General features: G+C 42.5%; 1 protein-coding gene across 4 annotated transcripts in view; it reads right to left on the minus strand.

The window, feature by feature from the left end:
• Window positions 1-26,891, minus strand: part of EBF1 (EBF transcription factor 1) — a 519,113-nt gene that overhangs the window by 475,698 nt on the left and 16,524 nt on the right. For all 4 annotated transcript variants that reach the window (XM_084839270.1, XM_084839269.1, XM_084839268.1 and 1 more), the window contains exons 5-6: window positions 22,433-22,506; window positions 12,236-12,304 (exon numbers count right to left, since the gene is read on the minus strand). In XM_084839270.1, coding sequence (XP_084695396.1) covers window positions 12,236-12,304; window positions 22,433-22,506 — 143 coding nt within the window. The remainder of the gene's footprint in view (window positions 1-12,235; window positions 12,305-22,432; window positions 22,507-26,891) is intronic.

The following is a 26,891-nucleotide window of genomic DNA, read 5'->3' on the forward strand; positions in this document are numbered from 1 at the left end:
ACGTGACATGGCATACATGACTTGTTGGTTAGGGGACTAGGGGCAGGGGTGACAGCCCATGTGCTCTCCTGCCTCAGTGGTGGGAGAGCTTGCACCAGGGCTGCTCTTGACCCTGCTGCCTTTCCTTCCCTGCTGTCATTGCCTGTTCACCAACCCTCTGTAATCACATGAGCGATGGCAAGGCTGCGGTACAGCAACTTCCTTGACTTGGCTTGCATGCTCTCTCACTCTCTAAGCAGTTGTGACAATTGGGCCCAGAGAGAGAAGAAGACCAATAAATGGGCAGCAGGGACAAGAGCAAGGAGGCCCACTCAGAGAGTGGGGGGCCCACTGAGGGCATCTTGCCCAAGATTGCCACCCCCCCCAAAAAAAAAACCCTGGACCTGGCACTGCAGTGGCCAGTAACCACAGTGTGCAGATATGCTCAAGTTTCTGCTGGTGCAAATATAGCAATGACTCTCAGAGGGAGACAGAGGAAGGCAGAAGGCCTATGCATCCACTCCCTTCCAGCAGAGTTTTCTCAAGGCAGTGTGCTAAACCATTTGCTAAATTCCTCTCCTCTTGAAACATTCTCAGCCTTTGCAGGTTCCATTTCTACTACAAGAGAGCACGTTGGCACTTTTTCATTAAAATATGGTCATTTACACATTTAAAATTTAAGAATTACAGGACTGCATCAGCCAGCAGTACCGGAGGTATTAGGGCTGATTCACACATTCCTGATAAAACATGTCCATCATGTGTACACATACAGTGTATACCATCACATCTAAAGGACCAACATGGGTCTAGTCCACCCACAAGTACACAAGGCAGGGAGCTCACATTGGCTGTGATGCCTGGCATATGTAAAGCCGTGCTTGGTGAACAGCCCGGTAAGAGGCAGTTTGGCGAGCAGGGTCTGGGAGGCAAACGGGGGGGTCCACCAGACTCCACCCCCCTCTCAGACTCCCACAACATCCCTATTTGCAACCTCCATAGAAAGCTCCACTGTGACTCCTCTTCTGAGGTCACAACAGCAACCTTGGAAGAGAGGCGGAGAGGGAGAAAAGAGGGCAGGACAGTGGGTGGGAAAGGGAGGGGAGAGGAGAGACATGGATTCACTGGATCCATGAGCTTCTCCATTCCCATCCCTGCCCACTGAGAGTCAGAGGCCTGTCTAGCTGCAGATTACAAAAGCAGGAGAATGGGAGGCTTCAAAAGCCTCCGTCCTCCTCCCACCTTGCCTGGCTCTTGCCAGCAGGGCGTTGGAAAGACAGAGGGGTCCAAAGTCCTGTGGACTGTGCTCTAAGAACAAAGTGGGGGCTCCATACCGAAGAATGTGGCTCTACAATCACAGCTGAAAAGGCCTCTTGCCACAGCTAAACAGCCATTCATTGACCACTGTGTTCCATCCTCTTCCAGTAAGAAATTGCCTTCATCATTACACCAGGCAGATATATTAAGAATTAGATAGTCAATGAATAATAATGATGATGATGATGCATGTTTATCCATTGCAACTGCATTTAAAAAAAAAATAAAGCAGAAGGATTCTGAAATCAGTTTTACTCCAGAGCAATAATTCAGAGATGAGATATTTCTAGATTTTTTCCATTCTGCTCTCCCCCACACTCCATCCACCCCGCCCCCCACAAAAAAAAAAGTCATGGAGGGAAAAACTCTTTCTACACACACCCAAAACCTCTTTTTAATAATACATGAAATGGAATAAAAGATTCTTAGTTCTGTTGACCCAGGTAATCCTATGGGCCGCCTCCGTCTTCTTTGCCCCTTTGCACACTTTGAAGTAGCAGCTAGCATTAAGAAATCAATAGCTATGAATAGGACATTTGAAGTTTTGTGGAGAGAAACAAAAGACAAACCCAGCCCTTTAAGATACACTAACCCCTGCAACGTTGAGTGGGCAGTGCTCTGTGCTTTATGGGCTACCCTGGCAGAACCAGGCCCTACCTTTCAATTTTAAGGGCATTCTTACACTGAAAAATACAGTACATAGTACATATTCATAATAGAATTTGTCCCTGAAATAAAGGATAAGCCTGCCCAGTACATCTTCAACCCACTTTCCAGGAAGAGAAGAATGAGAAGAAGGCAGAAATCACATATTATAAATGTAAAGGCCAAACAATATGTGGTCTACATATTGTGTAGTTTGGCCCTTAGGTATATAATGTGTGTGTGAGGTTTTTCAGAGGGGAGGGGTCAGTTTTTTCAGAAGGGGTGTGTATGGGTGAAGCACGTAGGGCTTTCTGCTTACCTTTCTGGAGCTCCTCTCTCCAAGTGTTTTTCTCCTCAGGCTACTGGTTGAGGAGAAAAGTGCCTTTAACTCATGTCTAGTTTGGCCCACAGTAATCCACTCTAATCCACTTGCTCCTCTTATTCTGGGACAATATGCATTTAAGTTACCATTTGCCATGGTGAAAGGACGAAGATGAAGAAGGAAGGGAAGAGAGCCAGGGTGGTGTTGTGGGGAAAGCATTGGACTTGTGGTGGGTGAGGGAGACTTGAGTTCAAAATTTAAAAAGGAATAGCTGCACCAATTGAATTCCCAATGTGTTTCGATATGGGTCTTTATCAAGGGAAAAACTCGTAGAGACTTTTCTGGAGAATTCCCTCTCCCTTACTTCTTCCAAAGCACGTCTTCTTTGGAAGAAGTAAGGGAGAGGGAATCCTCCTCCAGAAAAGTTTATTAAGAGTTTTTCCCTTGATAAAGACCCATGTCAAAACACTTTGGGAATTCAATTGGTGCAGCTGTTTTTTTTTATTTTGGTTTCAACCCATACAGCTGTTTTTTCTGATCCCTGTTGGACTACTGAGGGTGTTTCTACATTAAGCAAAAAACCTGAAAAAAATCCCACATCCTTTCCAGAGCTTCCTGCTTTCTTTGCGGGATTAGGAAGGGCTTCTTTACATGGCAGCTATGTGGTTTGAACTGAGGGAGTGCCTTTCTCCCTCCTGGCATGTGTGCAAAGGGGGTGGGGAGTCTTGTTTTCATAGCTCAACTTCTGCTGTACTGTTTTCTCACAGCCCGCAGGAAACCTCTGACTTACTTCTGAGTAAAGATACCACAGTATAAGTCTGCAGTCCTGGGCACACGTACTTGGGAGTAAGCCCCATTGAACTTAATAGGATGCTCTGAAACAGAGGACGTTGCTTCTGAGCTTGGTGGGGTGGGGGATCAGATATGTCTCCCTTCGTTGGAGGGAGGCATTTTACCCTCTTCTCCCTCCGATTGTGAAATGCAGAGGCAGGAGATGCAATCGGCAGGCGATTCTTACCCTCACGCCTGTCAAATCTGCTCAGGTCTCCTTCCCTGCAACCCCACTCCCACCCTCAGTGCCTTCGCCATCCTGACCGCACCCCCAGAAACCGAAAACAAATGCCCACAGCAGACAGACAGAGCGGTTTCTTCTGCTTTGGGAGAATTTCACATGGAGGTCATGGTGCCCCTTTTCCGTGGGCTGGGGAAAGTGCTACATTTTTTGCATTTGGGGAAAGCACGGGATAGGCTGGGGGAAATGGCAGGAGACACCCTGGAGGGCAACAGCATCATCTAAAGCGCCCGCAAACTTCCGTGACAGAGCCATCCGAATAGCAGGATAAAAGCTGTGTGTGATGAACCCCTGAGACTTGAGTTCAAACCCTCATGCAGCCAGAAAGCTTACTGGATGACTTGGGACAATCGCTATTTTATTTTATTTTTTGCCTTGGAGGGGTTTTGTGTGATTAAAATAGGGGAAATTGCATTCCCCCCTGAAAGCCTTGGAGGAAGGGCAGCATAGATATCTGAAATAACTTTATTTATGGCATATAGTCAAAAGCTGCACAACTTGTGACCAAAACTTTGTGTGAGTGTTGGAGACAAAGATTGTATACAGTTTATTAGGGGGATCCTTATTCCAGTTGCAGCTGTCTCAGATGGAATAGCAGGATCAACACGGGAAAACGGAGCTATTGTCGTTCTTTAATGAAGTCCTTCATGCTACACTTCAGTTTGCTGGTTGCATGTGGTAGAGTGGCCTTGTCTTTTCTAAGTAAAGCTCAAACCTAATCCCAACAGAGGTATCAGGCACAATCAGGGACATGCTCAACTCTCCCACTGAAATCAGTGGAACTCCAAAGTACTTAATTTTACCCAGACTTTCATTTCACTACTATAATAGTCACCCCAGCAACTCACACATACTGGTAATGCACATGTAGACCTGATCTGCCTACTGGCTGCCCCATTCACTTCAGTGTCTCTGTGTGTATACAAAATGATATATGGGCAGAGTTGCCTACAACTGCAGTATATGGGAGAGCCCTTGAAGGCTGGGGCGCTTCAGGCATACCTCTGCAAGATACTGCTGAACTGAGGCATTTGTTTATAACACACTTCATGCTGGTTAATTAACATGTCCAAAAACTTACACCAGGGATGGGGACCTTCCAGCCCTTGGGCATAATATGGCCACAGAAGTTCCCCATCTGGCTTGCAGAGCCTCTTTGGGTTCCTCTAGGGAGTGGCGCTGTTATCTATCATCTCTTACAACAGCAGGGATTCCCTTGCACACTGATGCACAAGGGAATCCCTGCTGTTCTCTCCAATCACAGATCTGAGACCACAGATCAGAGATAACCATGGGCACATTGGGATGTAGGTGCACAGCGCAAAGCCAGAGAATGAGGTGGTGCAGGGGGAAAGCAGCTACACCCTTTGCCTGCTGCATTTGCATGCCATGCTTTCAGTTCATCATTAGGTGATGTACTCAGGCTACATCAAGCCGTCTGACTTTTGTCTCTCTAGATCCTCCCATCACCACCTTTCTCTGCTGTCATTTGTGGCCATGGGCATGGCTACCTTGTTTATTTTGCCTTATGACATGAACATAAGTCTGACCCATGTGGAAGTGTATGAACAGAAGGCTGATTCCTATGACCATTTCAGCATGTGGCTGCTATAGAAAAGGTTTGGCTAGACTTAAACAACAGCTTCAGGTCACACCACCTGGCTATGTGCAGGTACTTGCCATGCCCTTTCAGTATGCTACTTCAAAACCCCTGATATTTGGATTAGCAGTGTATGCCAGAATATATATATGAACCCAAATTCAAGCCATGATAGCATATGCACACAACTGGTTTAGCGTGGGCTGGTAACATCTGGAAGTCATAATGGAAGAGGCTTTTCCTGTGACTATCATGTGCTGTTTGTGTGAATTGGCCCTAAGGTACAAACCATTTTCAGATTCTTAACATTGCATTAGCAAGAAGGCAGATAACAGGCAAAACCGGAGTGCTTTACTGAAGAATTCAGGCTCTAGATGCACAGGTCATGCCACAGCTCTCTCACAAAGGAACAGCTCACTAGTGCAATCTGGGAAAATGTCCCAGCACATGATGTTATACCATAGAGAGCAGATGCTTTCCACTGGAATCTAGTGGACACTGGAAGTATGGAAACATCATCTTAAATTATATGGCTTAAGGGGAGGTTGCTTGATCACATACCTAGGATTACTTCCTTTAAAAATGGCCCTATTCATTAAAAATGAACTGGGTATAGGCATTTTTTAAAAAGCAACTAGCCAGGCTTGTAAAAAAAAAAAAGCAGCCATGTGAAAACTCCATACAGGACAGGCTATAGAAAAACAAATTTGCGAGGCAGTGGCTGCTAAGCACTGTGACTGTATTCAGATATACCAGAGTTAACAAATCACCCAAACCACTTTCAGAGCAACATGGAGTCTCTGTGTGATGCATTTGTGTACGTTAGAGCTCAAAAATTAGGTACCAGAATAATTCGTTTTGTTTAGGAAAACAGCCCTCAACAAGGATGGGGAAAATATCAACTAGAGTAATTGCTCCCAACAGATGTTTCTTTTATCCCTCATACATCTCTGCTTAAACAGGTTTTACAGGTTTTTGAAGCCTCTCAAAAGTCTGCAAAACCGTATTTGCTAGAGACAAATGGGATGAGCGTGCACATTATGAGTAGTGCTGCATTTGCCATGTCACTTTCAAGTCTTGGGGAGGCGGAAGAAATTATCTTTCTCCAGCTGTTCTTCAAAACTGGAACCAAAGGTTTAGGGCCCTGAGATTTTTACATCTGGGATTTTTCCAGTGCTGGTGTACATACAATCTCAAACAACAGGAATTAGTGGAATCAAGTGTACTTGGAACAAGTATTTATGCTGGAGTGATTCTGTCATATGCATTGGAAATGGAAATTACTTTCCATGTTTATCTTAGCCGAGAGAACTGCTGCACACTTGATTCATCCATGAAAGGGGAAAAAAAACAAATGTCAAACTGAGACACCTCAGTCAAATATCTGTTTCAACGGTGGTCAGTTTGGGTGGGCTTTTTTAGCATGCGTGCTAAAAGAAAAGAAAAGAAAAGGTTGAAGCCATGCCAAGACACAGAATCATCGTTCACAAATCAAGAAATAATAAGACTCTTCCTTCCTGTTGTATTGCACCCTATGTGACTTTTTCATTATCATCTTTTCAGATTCTTACAAAGCAAACCTAATTAGGAAGCTCTCTTATTAGTCTTCCAGAAAAATTAGCACAGCTTATGCTAATTACTCCTGTAAAATTTAATAAACTCATTGAAATGGGAATAGTCTAATGAGGTTTTATTTATTGAACTAGAATAACTATATGGAAAAAAAAGGTTAGGACACGGGAATATCCAGCATAGCAATAAAAGTACAATTTATTCAATTCCTGCCCAGGAATTTTATTGCAAACCTTTTAAATTCAAATTTGAGTTACCGTTTGAATGTTAAATCTATGTAGGAAGTAATAACAGGAAGTGGTTCTTTTTCCCCCCACTATGACTAGGCTGAACACACACGGTGTCACTTGTAAAAGAAATGGTTGCACCCTGAAATTGTTTTGGATCACATTCACTTCCTCCAAAGATTCATCCTTACCTCGTCTTCATAAAACAGATGTGCTTTAGGGGATCCATTGTTTGTTTCCTTGAAGGCATCTTCCCCTTGAATGATGGTTTTAAAATAGATTTTATGTCCTAGCGCATATTACTGTCCTTTCTGTAAACTAGTCATATGGTGTAAAATTACTAGAGTGGTTGGAGGAAGGGGAAATAACGACCTTTAAAAAAAGTATTTCTTGGACTTTAGGGATTTTATTTTAAAGTGTGTATTTGTATTGGGAGGTGATACAGAGAGCCTCTGTAAAGGGTCACTGTGTGTGCATGCGCGCGTGTGTGTGTGCGCACGCGCACTTGGGTATTTTTTCCTACTGGACTCAGGAAGAGGCATAGCTTAGTGGTAGAGCACATGTTTTGCATGCAAGAACCCAGGTTCAATCTCTGGCACCTTCAGGTAAAGCTAGGAAAAACAGCTGATTGAAACTCTGGAGAGCCACTACTAGTCAGTGCACCCAATGCTCGACTGGCATTAGCACCTTAGGTAGCCTCCTTAGGTCAGACCTCCAGCATCTTGGCGGGGCCACTGCTAAGGCCATCCCCCCTCTCTCCACTCATTTTTTTTCTGACCTGGTACTGTGAGCAACACCAGATGGCTGGATGCAGCCACTCTAAGGAATGTTGGGAAAATTAAACAGTTGCTAGAGCAAACTACAAGCACTACTTGGTGCATAGTCCCTGAAGCCAGGTAAGCCTGCCAGTCTTCTATCAGTGGGCCCACCAGGGGACACTTTGCCCAGGACCCCAACAAAGCTGGGGGTAGCCCTGATAATACTGAACAAGATAGACCAATGTCTGACTTGGTACAAGGCAGCTTGTTTTGTTCTCTAATAATAATAACAATTATTATTCATTTTTATACTGCCCAATAGCCGAAGCTCTCTGGACGGTTCACAAAATTAAAACCACAAAAATACAACAGAAAATACAATATAAAATATAATAGATTAAAACTACTGAATAAAAATATAGCCAGAGTAAAACCTAGCAGTAGTGCAGGTATTTAAAATGAGCAGATTTAAGACAGCAGAGCTAATGAACTGGAATGTGAAAATGCAAAAAATGCCTGGGAACCTAAAAAGGTCTTCACCTGGCACCAGCAAGTACAACGTATAATAATGCAATATATAATAATAACAATAATAAAACTGTTACATTTATGCATCGCTTCCCACCACAAAAAGCAATTTTGAAGTGACTTATACACACAAATACAGAAATCCATAATTAATAACAGAAAAACCCAAAATGAATATCAACCATAATCAGCACAATAATACAAATCAAAATAAACACCATAAAACATAATCTAAAAACAATACGAAAAGTAAAACCACAGTACACAAAAATCTCTCCTCCCCCCCCACACCCGCCCATCACAGCCTAGAATGAGCACCACAAAAGCTGCCCATAACAACTGAGCTATAACTAACGTCGAAATGCCTAGGAAATAAGTACGCCTTTGCCTAGCAGAGAAAACATGACCCTGCCAGTGCAAGGTGAGCTTTCTTAAGGAGAGTGTTCCGTAAATGTGGGGGTACCACAGAAAAGGCCTGTTCCTGAACTCCCCACATGCCTCAAGCCTCTCCCATATGGGGCTCACAGAAAAGGGCCTCTGATGGCAACTCAGGGACCAGGCAGGTTCATATGGGGACAGATGGCCCTTGAGGTATTGGGAGTCTCAAGCCAGGTAGGGTTTTATAGGTTTAAACCAGCACTTCGAATTTGGCCTGGAAACAAATCGACAACCATTGCAGGTGAGCCAGGACCAGACCTGGCCGCCAAATTCTGCACATTTCTGCACAAGTGTGCAATTCTGTGCAAGTGTGCAATTCTGCACAAACTAATTCTATCTATCATATGACACCACTATGAAAACAAAAGATTTATACCCCACTTCAGAGGCAAAACAATTCACTAGCACACAGAAAATTTCTTCAGGTCAGTTTGATTGCAATCATATCATGCTCCTCTAAATACAAAGTAGTTTCCCAGATTTCCCCCATCCCCAGCAAGTTGTTCAGAAATCCCACATTTATAAATGCCAGTAACAGATAAGTGGTTACAAAACAGCATGTTATACAACTCTGAAATGACAGAGGTATATAGAATATATTACTGAATTTCCACTTGAGTAATATATAAATATATATACAGTCACCAACACAATCACATTTAAGGTGACTGTTAGCATTCAATAGTATTTCTCTGGACATTCATAACATTTGTATGGCATTGCTAATATTTATATGTGATTGTTGTCATTCATTAATTTCCAGATACAGTGTAGTATCATATAATGTATATGTACATCCCTCTGTCTGTACACATCAGAATAATTCTTGATTGGACATTCCCAAAGACATATTCTACAGGTGTAGGAAAAGGGTGCTAATCCTAGTGTAGAATTATAAATATGATTTAAATGTGGTCCTTTCCTAGCATTTAAGGTGCCCATTCTGTGTTAAAGTTCATTCAGACAAAATATATGGTTGAGCAATCTGCTAGGAATGAGAAAACATCTTTGCAAACCCTTTCCCTCTCACCAAACTTGTCCTGTGAAGGATCACTTGCAAATAAAAAATAGCTAAATATGGTTTTGCATATCAATTGGCATAATAGCTTCCAATTTTATGCACGCAGGAGTGACAGCAGAGTGCAACTCAACATATGTTCCAGCTCATGACGGCTTTTTTAATGTTAAAATAATTTGTAAAGTACTCTGTTTAAGACACAGGCTCCATATAGATGGCTTTATGCTTTTCCAAACCAAGGGAGACACAATTGCACTAGTACATATCACTAGTAACATCACCAGAGTCACTAACTGTACAAAGCACATACTTTATTTTGCCTAAATTGTTTGAATTAGCCCTGGCCAAGAAAAAGGTTTTAAGTACCCTACTGGGACAGATGCTAAGCGGCAACAATAGAAGCCACACTAATGCGATCCAGGTAACCCAATCCTGTTTCAAAAACACAGGCAAGGCTAATTACAGCACTGCTGAGTCAAATTTCTTATGCCACTTCAACCCACAGGAACAGGTCAAAATCAAATGTTATTCAAACCACAGTCATATCAACCTTCTATATCAAAGTCACAACTTAAAACCGAGGGAAGAATTCTAAAAGATTAACCAGTTCACATTCAAAATGTGCGGTAAGGGAAAGTTAATCATAGTCCAGTCTCACAAACCAAATTCAGCTTGAAGTCTGTCTGTATGAATAGTTCTGAAATGCTGGTTCTGTAAGGTAAACCTCATGACCAAAGTCTTCCCTAACTAGGAAGCGTAATCCATTTTCCTATAGAATAGTGTTGTTCTTAGGAAGAATAGAATGCAGTAAGGGCAGCCTGCTTCAGCTGATCATATCTTAATAAGCCAGGACGTGAGCAGCCTCTACAAGCAGACCTTTCGCAGTGCAAGCAGTCAAACCAGGAAGCTTCTAATTAACCATAATCTCTCATTGCATCCGAAGTAGGAAATGAAGATTGGCAGCTTTGGAACAAACACAGATATTAAACCATAGTTTGAAGTTGGTTTAAGATCCTGGCTTTTTATGAAACTAGTTTCTTGGTGCAAATGAAATGGGAACCTATGGTTAACCAGAGACTTCCTGGTTTGATTGCTTGGACTGCAAAGGGTCTTCAACAGAAAGAGGAGCAAAGGGGCTGCATGCATGGGCAAAGAGATTGTTCATATCTTGGCTGAAATATGATTGTCTGAATGCAGCCAGTTTCTAAGGTAAAGATTTTATGACATAAATGAACTCTAACCAACAAATCTGGACATAGGTAGCAACACACAACTTGCTATGAAATGTATTCCACTGTTGAGAATGATGTGGCGGGGGGGGGGGCACATATGAACTTTGCTTTTAATGCAACTAACAGTAACACCTTAATAACACATCACTCACAATATACTCTGAACACATGCCATTTTGTGACTTTTGCACTCTCCTATGTTTACCTTAGTTAACATATGCAATATTCCTTAATATATATCTACTAGTATGTTAAACATAACTCAGGATTATTTTGCAGAGACATCTGCTATAATCTACTAAAACAAAAGCTTTAATTTTACAAGTCGTACCAGATATATAAAGCTGCATGAACAGCACAATCCTATGCATGTTAACTCAGAAGTAAGTCCTACTGAGCACAGTGGGGCTTACTCTGTAATAATTGTGTTTGGGGTTGCGGCGAAACACCAGTAATTATCAACCATCTTTGTCTAGAGACTCCATAGCAGAATTCCAGTTCGCTCCAGCACTGCACCTTATACTTTCTGCACAATCCAACAAAGAAAATATTATAAATTTAATGTAGTGAACTTTAATTTAGACAATAAAGCAAGAGTGAGAGCTCAACTACCCGCTAATGTAGTACTCCTTCTCTTAACTGATGATAGACAATATCAACCTTGCGTGGTCACTTAACTCTCACAGAGTAATGCGACACTGTAACAGTTTATCATATGTTTCTGTATGACGAGTTTCAATAATTAAAATGTAAAAATGACTATTTGGCTACAGCGTTGCCTAATTTGCAAGCCTGCCGAGTGCAAATTGCACAGAACAACTCCAGTGAGTTTATTGTTCTATAGTGATTTATTCGGTCATGTCAGATTAGTAATTTGGATTGGTTTAGAAACCATAATAATTAAGACGGGCAAAATGAATTAATCAACTGACAATACAATCAAAATTGCACTCAAACCAAAGAAAACATGCTGGAAGCCAGGAAAACGGGGGGTGGGGTAGATCTTTAGTTTGTCAATCTCTTGATGCATAAATAAAATAAAACAAATTTTACAATTTAAATGGATTGCTTCCAAGGGAACTACTGTAGCTAAAAAGTGATAATGATTCAAACATTTTTCAAAGTAAAAAGTTAAATATTTATAAGCACCCAACCACATTTCATAAATCATAACTATTATTATTTTATATTCCTGAAGCTTCCCAGGCACAGCATGAGAACTGAAGCACAGAAAGTTGCAGAGAAAAATATCTCCTTTAGGAGCATGAATCAGAGACTATCACCAGAACGCTCCACAGAGCCTCCTCTCACAGAAACGTCCCATATGGCCTTTCCATGAAAATCAAAACCTTATAGCATCACTAATTCTATACGAACAACAAAATTACGCCCACGAATGCACATCACTCTTTGCCCATTAGCAACACAGGGCAGGTGTTTCATTATAATGAGGAGCACCAGATAAATAAATAAATAAATAAATAAATAACGTAAAATAAATTCAAGGAAAAGGATAGCAGCCCTTACCTGTCAATTATCACTGGATCTGAAGGAGTCTCATTTCTGTTGCCACAGCTTTTCTTGTCACAACAACGGCTACAGAGCAAAAGGGAGAGGATTTAGTGCAGCCATTACACTCTAAAAATCATAATTACAAATACAGGAGGGTTCATGTTGTTGGCTAGAGTTACCACTCCATCCCTGCCTGGAAATCAGTTGTATATGGCAGGTCACATGTGGGTTAATTACTAGGTTTAACTTCTTGTACAGCTGGCAAGCAACAACCACTACCACAAATATACAGAAAGAAAGGAAAAAGTGTTAGCCCTCTTTTAGGGGTAATAATGCAAGGTTTCTTGAGATAATGGTAATGACCTTCTCCAGCTATATTGCAAGTGGTTCAAGCTGTCCTATAAGTAAGTTAAAACAAGGGGTAGGTAGCAACCTCCTATGGGGAACAGATGATTTCTGTGCTCTAGTTCTGTGGCTGTCAGAATCGTGTGTTATCCTAGTTTTCTCCCCCCCTCCTTTTTTTTTTAAGGAAAAAAAATCTACACCTCAGGGATGTGGAGTTGTTTGTTGTAAGTGTGATGGCAAGGTGTGGGAAAAGCTAAGGATCCAGAATGCAAGAAGAAGAATAAATCCACCCACAATTCATAATGCTTTGCAAATTGCATTAGCTAAGACCATTCTCACAAGTTTTCTTTTGAGATGCCGCCTGAAGCCTATTTGGAATACAGACGAACACAGAGTAAATGCAACATGGACATGAGTGGCGGCTTTGCATTTACACGTTACTTGCAGATAATATGTGCTTTCAAGCATGATATATTTCCACTGAGTAGCCATGTATAGGATTATACAGTAAACCTTTGAATATACCAAAGAGCAGACTTTAGAACTTTCCTGAGAATCTTGGTATTCTAATATGTGTGTAGGTCAGGAGCAGAGCCTGCCATTTTCTCCACCTGACTCTGAAGGCCTGAAAAGGTCCTGGTTATCCATCAGGGTCCTCATCGCCCTGTTCATGTGCCTACCTGAATACCTACAAAGAGAGAAGGGGGATGCAGCAGGGCCAGCTCTAGGTTTTTGAGGGCCCTTGGCATGACACCCTCAGTGGGGCCCCTCCCTCAGTGAGTCTAACTTTCTTGCCGCCATTGTCACCAGCTGCTCTCACTCCTCATCCTTTTTCTCATCATTGCTACCACTTTCTTGGTTGATGGGCAGAAAGCCAGTGTGTAAGTAGGCCGTGGCATCTAGTGCTCCTCATTCTCACCAACACCGTTGTCTGGGCCCAAATGAGAGGGAAGTAAACAAGGTTGTAATGCTGAAGTGGAGAAGCAAGTCCAGGGGACTCTTGCTAATCGGGTCCTGCTGGGTTGTGGGCCCTCAGCAGGTACCCAACCATGCCTACTTTGATGTCAGCCCAGGGACACAGTTATTCATAGGCCTAACTTGGGGAGATGCATCCTTCTGTATCTTCCACTTTGACATAATGTCAGTGTGTGTGTGTGTGTGTGTGTACCCTATATAAACAAGATAAGGCTTCATGCATTTCACATTCTGCCACAAGGAGTGCCCACATGGGAAAACGTAATATATGAATACATGCTTCACAACAACACCCAATCATGTGGGGATACCTCTCACCCAAAAATGATTCACGCATTACTTTCTATACAACGGAACAACCTGTTTCAGGTGGTACCATGAGTGGAGAAACTGGTGTCTGAATGACACAGTAAGACGTTTTTAAGCCCTAGCTGGGTGAGGTGGACACTATTGGGGCTTTGCTTCAGGTAGCAAAATATCACAAAGGGAACTGTTCATACATTACTCACACCACATGGCTGCTTATGTGGTGGAATAATGAATGTATCAAATCTGGGCATAGATATGTATATGAACGAAATTAAGATTATAGCACTGTATGTGATGGGCCTCTCTCTTCAGACTTCTCATCAAGAAAGATAAGAGCAATCTTCCCCAACCCGGTGCCCTACAGGTGTTTTGGACTACAACTTGCACCACCAGTCCAAGCCAGCATGGCCAATAGCCAGGGACGATTAGGGTTGTAGTGCAAAACATCTGGAGGGCACCACATTGGAGAAGGACAGTTAAGGGGCAGGCCATCGTTCATGAAGGCTAGGAAGTGAGCAGTGAATGCCAGCAAGATTTGATTTGAGATTTGAATCTTGCAAAAATTCAACCCCTCCTTAGAAGATAACCCTGCAGCAACTTTGTAACTTTCCCCTATAGAGTGTGGAAGAACTTCAACACAAGGGAAGCCGTTTGTAGAAGTGTCACACCATATAAATAGCTCTCCAGGGAGTGTGACAATGACTCCCTTGTTCTGTTCAACAATATAGTGAATAATGTATAGTGACCCACCACGATTGGCAATGAAATGATAAACTGCACTAAGCATAACAGAAACACCTTTTAAAAAACCAGACTGTTTAAGTAGTTTTATGAAAATAAAATGAAAAAGAACACATAACTCTCTTCACAGGGCAAAACCTTGCAGCAGCTGTAACGGGCTTCAGCCTTTTCACAGATGAAGCATGAGTGGAATCTAGAAGTCTGCAGAATTGTCACTGTTTGGGTTGCACCAAAAATAATATGAACCATTGATTCTTTCTCTGCACTGTGAAAAATAGCTTTAAGACATATCAGGATTTGGGGAACTATCCATCAATTACACAACACATTTCATATCACCTTGTCTTACTTTTTTTCCCCCCACCCACACATGCACCACTAGGTAACATTTTTTAAAATCTCACTCCTTTTTTTTTTTTTTTTAGACTGCAAATAGCTTTCTCTTCAAAGGAAGTAGTATTAATTAAAGATATGATCTCACCTACTCTCAGGGATTGGCACAGGACTAAGAAGTCATCAACATGTGATTGTTTAAAATGACTGTTTAAAAACTAAGGCCTCTGAAGAACTGGAGAATTAGTAAGTTATAAGATGATGGGGAAATCATGCATTACAATTGCTATAGTTAGCAATAGAGAAGGGGAAAAAATACCCTGGCGACCACAATGAGTCATCCCCGAAAAGAACATTTACCACTTGAGTTGTCTCAAGCACGTTCATTCCATGTACCTGATCCCTGAAAGCCAGGTGGTGCTGTACTGATCCCATACTATGTATTTATTTGTCACATTTATATACCACCCATTAACCAAAGCTCTCTGGGCGGTTCACAACAAAAAGCTTAAAACCATAAAATAAAATAACATAGTAAAACATAATATAAAACCCATACATTTAAAACAGAATAAAACCAAAGTACTAAGCAAGATAAACACCAGCAGCAGTGCAAAGATCTAAAAATGCACTAGCACAATTTTTAAAACTGAAGGGCTAAAAAGCCTAGGAAAATAATGATGTCCCAGCATTCCTCAGTAAAGACTGTAATCCTCACTGCACTTGGCCTGTAGCCAGCCTGAAAGTTGCGGGGGGGGGGGAGTAGGGGGTAGTTCATCCGGTTTGCAGGCCTTTTAAAGACAAAATCATAAACTGTTTTTTTAATTATTTTGTAAAAATATTTAGGGGGGCAGAGAAAATTTAGGACCTCCAGTCCATCCCTGGCTACAGGCCTGCTCCACACACCAAAGAGACTATTAAAAAACCTACATATTTTGTCCTCTTTAACTACAGCCAGATCTACACCTTGTGTCATATCATTACGAGCCCATCATGGTAACACTATATCCCTCTTTTGCATTTATACCTCATAGGACACACAATGACATTTGTTGCAGTATATTGGGTAATCTGGAATAAAAAACAGGAAATAACACTAAAGAAGCGGAATATCGAATGTCTAATGTGCCCCAGTACTTAATCAGTGCGCGTCAATACTACTAAAAAGCAGTAGCATAGATCTAGCCTACTTCCTAAGTTTCCATGTTCCTGGTTGTGCATTAAAGCAGGGTGTCAAACTTTTTTGAAACTAAGCCTTAGGAGGGGCATTTCAACCTTTTAGAATGGGGGAAAAACTGCACAAAAGCCAGGAAACCACAGTGGTTGGGGAAGGGGCATGGCCCTCTGGGGAATCCAGAAGGGCTGGACTGGGACACCAATCCAGGGCAGATTTGGCCCCCAGGCATGAGGTTCTGCACCACCATCATATAAGCTGTGGAGTCCCGATTTTCATGGCTAGGTAGCAGATTTCTCCAAGAACTTTTGATTATTTCTATTTAGGTAAATAAATATAAAAAGGCAGGGCATGATCATGCCAAAGCCCTTTTAAGTTCCATTGATTTAAAGAAAAGGACTGTAAACATGTGATTACCTTTTTCCCATTTAAGTCAATGCGACTTCAATGTGCTTAACTTGGGCTGCATCATGCCTTTTATAAATATTTATTATTGATTTTCATAAATATAATCTTGAGGAGAGTGAGCTTTAGGCAAAGAATATGTCTATGGCATAAAATTAATCTTTAAAATCTATACAGATATATGAATCATGTCAATAAATAAATGATTCAAAGCAAATAGATTCCGATGATTGAGATGAAGCTTTTTCTTTTAAAAGAGAAGCTGGTTACGAAAGCTGATGAGAGGTCTAGGCATTATGTGACAGTTCTGTGATTGGCTCTCCCTGTGATTGACTTTTACCATCCCCTTAAAAGCAGCCATGGGAGGACCTGATTTGGATTCAGGCTGCAGTGAAGAGCAAGAGGGGGTTAACCCTCCCCCCACCCCGCCCTCCGGCACTGAGGCCCTGATCCAAATCACACACACTTTGAAACTGCTATTAGCCACACAGGGGGAAACATACAGACACAAGACAAGTGCCTATATGTTTTTTTCCTCCACAGCTAATAGCAGCTTTGAGAGGGCTATTTAGATCAGGACTTCACAGTGGGAATTGGCTGAAAAGTTAAGATCACACACACCAGTCTATATTTTGGCAATAATGCCCGTCCATCTTACCTAGCTATTGTAAGGATTTCTGGAATGAACATGTGATGCTTGACATGTGCCATATAAAATTATATGAGTCTGCCCATACCTGCTCTATGTCCTGCCACCAAATGATGTCAGGGAGATGGGGAGGGCCTTTTCTGTACTGACACCTAGTGGTGACACTCTTTGCCTTTGGATCTCCTTCCCAGGGGATTAGATTGTCTCCCTCACTGCTTACCTTTCAGCAGGCAGTGAAGGGGTTTATCTGAGTTTGCTTTCCATGACTGTTTATGAGCTGATTACTGCTCTTGTTCCTAATTGTGGCTTAAATCCAACATCACACTAGTTGACAGTCAGCTAGTGCAATGAGACTTTCTTCCCTTCCTCTCCGTCCACCCCCTCCCCCGACAGCCCTCTGTACCATCTGAAAACCTGGTCCACAGGGTTTTCCAGCCCTCCAGAGCAGGCTTTGAGGGTATGCTGAGGGCTGCAAGGGGAACGGGGAATTGACCCTTCCTGGTTCCACTGATGGAAGCAGTCCCATCAGTGGAATGCTGGTGTTGGATGCCACCCTGTGTTCCTCTCCTTTTAACTTTCTATGTTTTTAAGGTATGTCAGTTGAAGTATGTGGAACTCCTTGCCTTTGGAGGTCCGGCAGGTGCCAACGTTGTGTTGCTTCCAGACCTCTTGAAGACATTATTATTTTGGGACGCCTTACCTGAGTGACCAGCCACAGTTTATTAAATTCAATCACATCAGAACTTGTTTCTTTTTCAAATGTTTTAATTGTCTGAACATGGTGCTTATTCTTTTATCTTTGCTGTTCACCGTTTCAAAATCTTTTGATGTGAAGCAGTATATAATTATTGTCAATAAATAATAATAAGTGTTTTAAATGTTGTATTGTACACCGCCCTCGAGAGCCTTTGTTGATTTAAAGTATTTCTGTACAGCCTTTTAATCAAAGACATGTGTGGATCTTGGGGCTGTTTAGTGCTATGAGAAAAAGTGGAGATGAACTATCCTGTTCATAAAGCAACGATGATCTAAGCGATATTAGAACCAGGGAACTATAACAACAACAACAAATTGGGTGTATAAGGAGCTGGATTGAGAGCATGGGAAGCTATCCTTTGCAGAGCACATTCACATGTCCATGTCCAAGCGCATGGCGGCTTTAATGTGATTGTGATACAAATGCAAAAGCAAATCTGTGCCAACTGCATGCCTGCCAGTCAGCAATCAGAACAACACAAACTGACCAAAAAAACATTTTCCATAGCAAGACAGTTGTAAAGAAGGAGCCGTCGCTCATAGGTTCCTCTCTAAAATTGGGGTTGTTTTTTGCTATCTCCCTAGCACAATGGCTACTTACAAAAATAGCTTGACAAGACTGTCCTGTAATACGAATTAAGAAGAAACACCCATCATTTTTTATCATTTCCCAAAGTATGCTCTCTTCAAGATTCTTTGAAATCCTGTGAAATAAACAACTGCCTGAAATCCTAATTTAGCGTTGCTGTTTCCCATCCCTACTCATCCAGGATTTCTCCTCTAACATCTGAGTTCTTTTGTCTCCACCATTCCATACTTTCCCCCTATTCTGTAAATATTCAGTTTTGGTGACATAAACTCAAAGTTTTATTGTGCCGTTAGCTTTGATCGAAGGCGCTGCTGAAAGTTGTTTGGGAATTAAATATCTAAAACAAGCTATTTTGAAGCACAGGCCTTCGCTATTTCATGTCTGGAATGAAGAAATTTCATCTTAGAGAGAGCAAGCTGTCTTTCACACCATATGGCTAATGGTAGTGCATAGCAATTAGCTGGGCTGATTAATGGGGAACAGACTCTAATTTTATGCTTATAATTGAGGCTGCATTTGAACCCCTGGTGCAGATTCAGCACATCCTAACTTGCACTTACAACGGGCAGGAAAGCAAGTGGCAGGGAAATCAAGAATGTTATGCACACACGCACACACAGAGCCTTCCTTATGGTTTAGAAGAGCAGTATCAGTACAATTGATTATAGATTTGTGTAGAAAGATCAGGCAGCCTAATATACACACAGCATCCTTTATACTTCTGTCAACATTTACGAACACCCAGAAATATTTTAATAGCGTATTAGCTATTTATTTCAAGGAGACACTGAGATCTGTTCCCCATTTTTGCCTATATGGTTTGTAAAGCAGAGAGAAACTGAAAGATCTATTGAACATTAACAACTGTCAGTATACCAAATAAATTGAACCATTTGGGGTTGGAATATTGTTTTCATGTCAAGATAGATTGGCGGCAATGTAATTTATTGGCAAAGAATATGAAATAATCACATATTCTTTCCCTGCCTACCCATTGCTCCATTCCCCCTTCCCGCTGTTGTTTCCCTGTGCCTATTTTAAATTGTAAGCCCCATGGGATAGGGAACCTGTCATACCTGTTCTTCGTAAGTGTTTCGTATGTAGATGGCACTATATACATTAATATAATTATAATAACTATAATAATGGTCATGCATATATATATATATATATATATGTGTGTGTGTGTGTGTGTGTGTGTGTATTCTCTTTAAGTGCTCAGCATATTTAAAGTAAACATACAGAATTTTGTATATTTAAAGAGAATCAAATAATTTGGGTCAGTACTGTAAATGAACGGAAATTTTGTGGGTGTTAAACTTCTAACATTGATCTGCTCACACTGTAGTCACAGGAAATTTTGTCACTATTTGGAAAAAAGCAACGTTAGCTGCTCTCTGATGCAGATGCTGTTAAGAATCTCAAAGTCTAAGTGAAATCAGTGCTACTGAATTGTAAACAAATTTAAATTCCTTTAATTTCAGTGCGACATAGGTATCTCTAACTTTCTCCAAATTGCACTCATTATATGTATTTTGAAAAGGTCTGTCAACTTCCCCCAGCCCCGGCTCTGAATTTTAACAGTTGTGTAGCAGGTACCATGCTGCTTGGCACACTCCCTTCATTTTGTTAGTTTTAGCCCAGTTCTTATCCCAGTAAGATTATCCTGAACCTCATTTCTGTCTTCTAAGGGCAAACTTCAGGTTTACGGGATCTATTTTGTTTTTTACTAGAATGCTGACATCTACCAACCAGTCCCAGATACAAAATGGTGATTCAAGGGGCAGAGTGAATTATCGATTGCACCCCATGAACCATACACTGGGATATATACAAATATACGTGTGATAGATCAGAGATTCCATAGATCAGAGATTTAGCGCATCGCTCTAAAACTGGCCAGCAGAGCTGAACCTGTTCAAAAGCAACCAATACGTACTCTCATTTTACAGATGAGGAACACTGAGGCTGAGAGACAAGAATTAGCACAAGGCCAGCCATGGCAGTGGGTTTCCCCCACTTGGTCTTATTAAATTCAGAAACCTTTGGAGATCTTCTGCACCCAGAGATCTACCAATGAACCAATTACCTGGGGAGGTGGTGGGCTCTCCCACACTGGAGGCCTTCAAGACGAGGCTGGACAGCCATCTGTCAGGGATGCTCTGACTTGGATTCCTGCATTGAGCAGGGGGTTGGACTCGATGGCCTTGTAGGCCCCTTCCAGCCCTACTATTCTATGATACCAGTAGAGCCTGATCTACATTCTGCCTACCCCACCTAGTTTGGAGTCATCTGCAAATTTGATGAGCATCCCCTCTATTCCCTTGTCCAAGTCGTTATATGGATATTAAATAACATTAGCCCTGCAGTACTTCACTTCTCTGCAGGCTGACAAGGAGTCACTGATGAGCAAGAATATATGAACAGAAGAAGAGCCCTGCTGGATCAGACCAAAGGCCTTTCTTTGTAAACCGCCCAGAGAGCTTTGGCTATTGGGCAGTATAGAAATGTTAATAATAATAGTAATAATAATAGCATGTAGTCCAGCATTCTGTTCAGTGGCCAACCAGCTACTGTTGGGAAGCCCACAAGTACTCCATGGGAACCGGTATACAGAGGCATAATGCCTCCGATACTGGAGGTAATACATAGCCATCATGACTAGTAGCCATTGATAACCTAATTCTCCGTGATTCTTGGGATACAGTTCATGAACCAGCTACAAATCCACTTAACAGTAGCATTATCTAGCCTGCATTTACCAGCTGGATTTCTTCCCTTTGCTCAGGCAAAAACACAGTCTATGTCAGGAAAAAAAAAAGATGATAGTTCTAAAGGAGACCAGTGTCTCCCTTTGACAAGCCAGACTCTCAAAGAAGGTACTCATTGCTTCAGAACTGATAACAGCAAACCACACTAGAACTCACATCAGTCACCTGGAGAACTTTCCTCCACATCAGAGTTTCATTATTTGGAGATTCCCGAAATATATAAAAAATACTAATGTCATCTACATTGGCAGGTGTTTGAGAACTATGCAGAGAGTCTGCCATACGATGTAGGGCATCTTTCTCCCCAACCTGATGCCCTCCAGATGTGTTGGACTACACCTCCCGTCATCCCTGCCCAGCACAGATGATGAGAGGTAAAGTCTAACACATCTAGAAGGCACCAGGTTAGGACAGGCTAATCTAGACGTATCAAGTGCTCAGAAAAGAAACGCCCGAATAAAGAGGCATATGGAAAGATTTCCAGACAAGGTCAAATTATATACAGAGCCCTGTAACCAAGACTACAAAACGGGGTAAATTTGCTACCACGAACAGTGCCATCGAAATGAAGAAGCCATAGTAAATGTAATCATGGGAGTCTCTGCAGCATCCAGGCCTTATATCTCCATTACAGATATCATCACCTTGGCCACAGATCATAGTCCTCTCCCTGGCCCCCTTCTCCTTTCACAAGCAGTCCACATGGCATCTCACTGCGGAGAATAAATGCGAACTATAAAGATGACAATTTCGTTGACATTTCGGCCCAGCTGAATGCAAGTCCACTGTGATAGCAGTGGCCTAACATTGTGATTTTACTGCTGGAGACTGTGCTGGATAATTACTCCTCCTTGAAAGTCTGCAATTTAGATGCTACTCTTTTCTCGGTGTAAAGACATTTCCCGTGCCTATTAAGGGTCCAATGTCTAAATGGAAACATCTCGTATTGTATATTGTTCAGGACTGAGCTCTAATGGATAACTGAAAACGGGCATGACGACCGTGACTTTGCTGCTAATTGCACACACAGAATGGTTGTTTTGGGCTTGTTGAAGGCAAAGAAAGCTATGTTTTCAGTCCCCAAATAGCTTCAGGTTCAACCTAGTTTTTGAGACAGAAATTCATTTTCTCATAGCTAATTAAATGGTGACAGGATCTTTCTTACCTGCACATTATTTCATGGGTGAGCAGAACTCTGCACATTTCTGGGTTCTTGTCTTGGCCTTCATACACTATCGCCTAGAAAGAAAAGACAGGGGGGGATTTTATTTTATTTATTTTTTTAACTGCAAAGTGAATGCGCCTAGAGAAAACGATCACTGCCATAATACATGAATGTGTGACTCTGTGGCAAGCCAGTTAGCTTTGCTTAACACCGACGGCATCCCTGCAAAAATTGCCTTGAGATTTGTTGTCGGAGAGCCCCAGAAGCCGAGACAACTGCTTTGCTCGTCTCTCTTTCTCCCTTCTGTTTTAACCAATGCATTATGCACATCTTCTGAGCACTGCGTAGGATAGCCTTTTTTAGTAGTCAAGACAACCACAATGTTTTTCCAATTCAGAATAAAATATAAACTTAATAGCTTAAAAAACCCCAAAACAAAACAGGAAGGCTCAGTCAGAACACTATGGGGCCTATTCATAAAATGAAAAAGTTAATATATTTTTAATTCAAAAAGCATGGCTGTGCACTTAACTAGCTACCACATGAGTACAGAACCTGATTCACAACATGCTCTGTAAAACTCCAGCCTAGTTAACTGTGCTAACAAATTAAAGGAGAGTAAGTTCCTGTAAATGCAAATAAACAAGTTCTGGAAAACAAGAGGATAAGGCAGCACAGACACCCCAATAGTTGATATTCCTTGTCAATATTTATGTCTACTTGATGCATTATGGTTTTAGGCATACACCTAATGATGGAACTACACGCTCAGCTGAGCACGTTTGGGCCAGTTGATGATGATGGGGAGTTAGCGGGAGAATTTGAGGGTGGGCCCAACCGTGAAGCAGGTTGAGCAGCGTGGCTCGGGCAGCAGATTAGGAGTGGCAGCAGAACAAGGACGCCCCTCCTGCTGCACTGCCTGTGCTGCTGGGCACCCAAGACGCTGCTGCCAGCAACCATTGCCTGGCTAGTGTTCCAGGCAGTGAATTAAGGACAGCCACTGCCACTCTAGCCCCCGCCACTGGCAGCTGCCTGGCTGAGTGCTCCATGGCCACGCCAGCACCTTGCCAGGCTGTGGAGCACCAGCTGGGCACCAGCTAATGGCGGGTCACTTTCTTTTGTTTGAAGTGCAGCTGCTGCACTTCCATGGTTAGGGCACCAGAACCAGCAGGGTAGCCACTTATGCACTGCCAAAAAAGAGGACAAAGGAGGATACCAATTTGCATTACATGTGCATATGCTAATTTATATGCATAAATGCAAATGTAGAGATAATAGCTGTAATTTGAATAGAAATACAGCACATTTATTTATTTATTTATTTTTGGCATTTATATACCGCTCCACATCTAGACAGATTCTGGAGCGGTGAACAATAAAAGAAGAATACATCTCACCACAGTGAGGAAGATTGACCTGCTGTGCTCCTGCCCAGTTTGCTGCCCAGGTGCTCCCTGCTGATGGGCAGCTTCAAGGCCCCTCCCCGCTCTCTTTCTGTGTGGTTCTTCAACGTTAAACCAGACTTGGTCTGGGCCACCCATTGAATAGAGGACACCGTCAAACCATGGGCTGTCCTCTGTAAATCAGGACACATGGCCACCCTACCTGGCCAAGTTTCGCAAGATGTTGCTACAGCCTTGGCAATGTTTTGTGAGACTTTGGTAACGCATTGCTAGACTTGGGGTGGCCGTTGCTAGGTCATGTCCTTCAACTGCCAGCCAGACCAGTTGGGTGTTGACCATGAAAGGTTTGGCTGGACAGAAGCTGTGGCTGCCTCTCTTCAGTGCCTCAGCACCTGGCTAAGTAGTGGCCACCACTGGGGCCAGGGGCAGCAGCCAGGGACCGTTTCCCGCTCTGCCTCGGGCAGCAAAATGGTTTGGGCTGGCCCTGCCCGTCTGCCAATTCTCTCTGCCCACAATCCCTTCCCAAACTGAGCATATGTCTAGTTGTGGGGGAGAATTGCAGGCAGAAGTAGGATTAAGCAGCCTCTGACCGCCTGCCAAGTCTCCCCTGCAAATGTCCCCACATTAGTGTTAGGGGCAAATTCAAGACGGCTTTGTTTGCTTCGCAACATCTAATTGAATTCCTAAAGGCGCTGTGTGGTGTGGCCAAGTGTCCTACTTTACAAGGGTCAGTCCTCTACTTTTGAGAGTTGGCAAAGAGCAGTCCTCTATTTGAAGAGGTGTACGGTCCAAGTCTGGTTTAAAGTCAAAGAACCATAAGGAAGCACAGCTGAACCCTTGAAGTTACCCATCAACAGCAGTCGCACCGAGACAGTGAACTGAGGAGGCACACAGGTCACCTAGTCAGTCTTCTTCACTGCTGCGAAATAGATTGTATTTCTGTTTAAATTCTAGTTGTCATTTCTAAATTTGCACCTATACATAGAATTTTGCATATGCGAATGTTATGCAAATTGTTCTCTTTTGTCTTCTTTTATGGTGATGTGCTTTCTCTTTTTGGGTGATGTGTAAGTGGCCACCCTAATTATGTCTGACTGTGACCAACGCACAACATACATGAGCTTTGCACAGGCAGACCTTTTTTGGCGTAGTTCCCTGACAAAGCTATTCTTGGTGGCAAAATCCAGATCTGCTGCCACATAATGCAAAGGTGACTCTTCATTTCTAAATTCAGAAATGGTGGTACTCAACATTGCCCACATCCATTAGTTCCAGTGCTCCTATATCTTTAAGGTTGAAATCCTATACATGCTGACTTGAAGCCAGTGGAACTTACAGCTGAGTAAATAAGTCTACATAGGACCGGGCTGTAAAAATGACAAAAAGGGACAATTTAGCCAGTTGCAGCTTCCCCTGTCTCAATGCCGTTCTACCATTTACACAGCAACATTCTGCATAGTAACCACAATGGAAAGCCGTGCACTATCCGGAGGAAATATTTCATTTTCCCCATGTACAAAATATGCCCTTGAAGTGCTTGGAATCAGCGCTACCTGAGGAGAAATGGGACTCTGCACTACAAATGGAAAACAACAAGGAGTTCCAATGAGCTGGGGTGGGGGGTGGGGGGAATGGAGGGATTGGGCCTGTCCCTTTAAAAAAAGTTTGATATGCAGAAATCAGCAGGCTTTTCTTTGCATGGAGCTCTGTTCACCTGCTAATTGCTGTGGATCAAACTACTGGTTAAAGGAACAGCTACAGGGGCCAGTTCAATAGTTGGCAACCCTAATAGGGGGAAGGGGGGGGGGAAGGCTTACTGCTGAAATCTGCAACAAACAATTTCTTGAGGTCCAATAAAAATGGCAAACAGCCTCACGCAGGGAATACCGCTGTGCAGGGGCATATGTTTTTGCAGGACTGAGCTCTGCATTTGCAATACTTAACCTTTCCTGCCATCTTGTTAAAGGCAGGCCATTAGTAAGCTCCTTTTACTAGGGGGAGCAGATGCAAAGGAGGGCAGGGGCTCCTGTGTCTTTCTTTGCACAGAAGAGGGAGTTTCTTCAGGAGCAGCTTGTCCTGTGAGGCTAAGAAAATCTGCACCTCCTCCAATTCCCTCCTCTGCACAACCGTTAAAAGTACAGAAACCCTCTTGTCTTTTGTACGTGAGCACCCTACAGATTGTAAGCCACACAGTCATAAAAATACTTCCAAATTCAACAGCAGTCCATGTGCTACATGGAGGTAGGGAAAGAAGAGGCGCGAGTGACTCGCATGTCTTCGTTTCTTTTCTTCATTTTTAAAAGTGTGCAGTAATGGGCCATGACCTACGGAATCACTTCCGGGTCTTCATTTCCTGGTTCTATATAATGGAAGCACAGAAGAATTGCCTTGCTAGATCAGACCAAAGTTTTACCTGGGTTACTTTTATCTCCTGCAGCGGCCAGCCAAATGATTCCCATCCCCAGTTCATATACCAGGTATAGTGCCTCTGGATGTGGAGGCTTTATTTAAGCAATCATAACTAATAACCATTCTACACAAATTTGTCTAATACTTTTTATAAGAACCTTAGGATATATGAAGCAGCAGCTCCTATTACCGATTTAGGCAGTATTCATGCCTGTGTGTGAGTAGGGTCATGATGGGATGGAGAACATGTGGCTCTCCAGATGCTGTTGTACTGCGACTCTGATCATCCCTTACCACTGGCTATGCTGGCTAGGGCTGATGGGAACTGTAGTCCAACAACATTTGGAGCTCCCCCCCCCCCCATCTACGCAAACAGCAGAGGCTTGCTTCTGACTTGGTGTTGTACTCCTAGTTGCTTCACCATGACAAGGTATATCTACAACATATCTGATGCTGCGTCACAGTCAACAGCATCATTCATCACATCCTTATTGAAAGGCATCTTACATCAATACTATGCTTTTAAAATGATATATGCGATCTGGCATCCCTAACACGAACAATCAGTAGAACTTTCTAATATATGTGTGCGATGGGGAGCTAAAATTAAACACCACAGCACAACAAGCAGAAGTATCACATAACGT

The sequence above is a fragment of the Heloderma suspectum genome, chromosome 2 (genome assembly GCF_057233095.1).
Source record: "Heloderma suspectum isolate Gila_16-S chromosome 2, 16-S_ref, whole genome shotgun sequence".
Lineage (NCBI taxonomy): Eukaryota > Metazoa > Chordata > Lepidosauria > Squamata > Helodermatidae > Heloderma > Heloderma suspectum.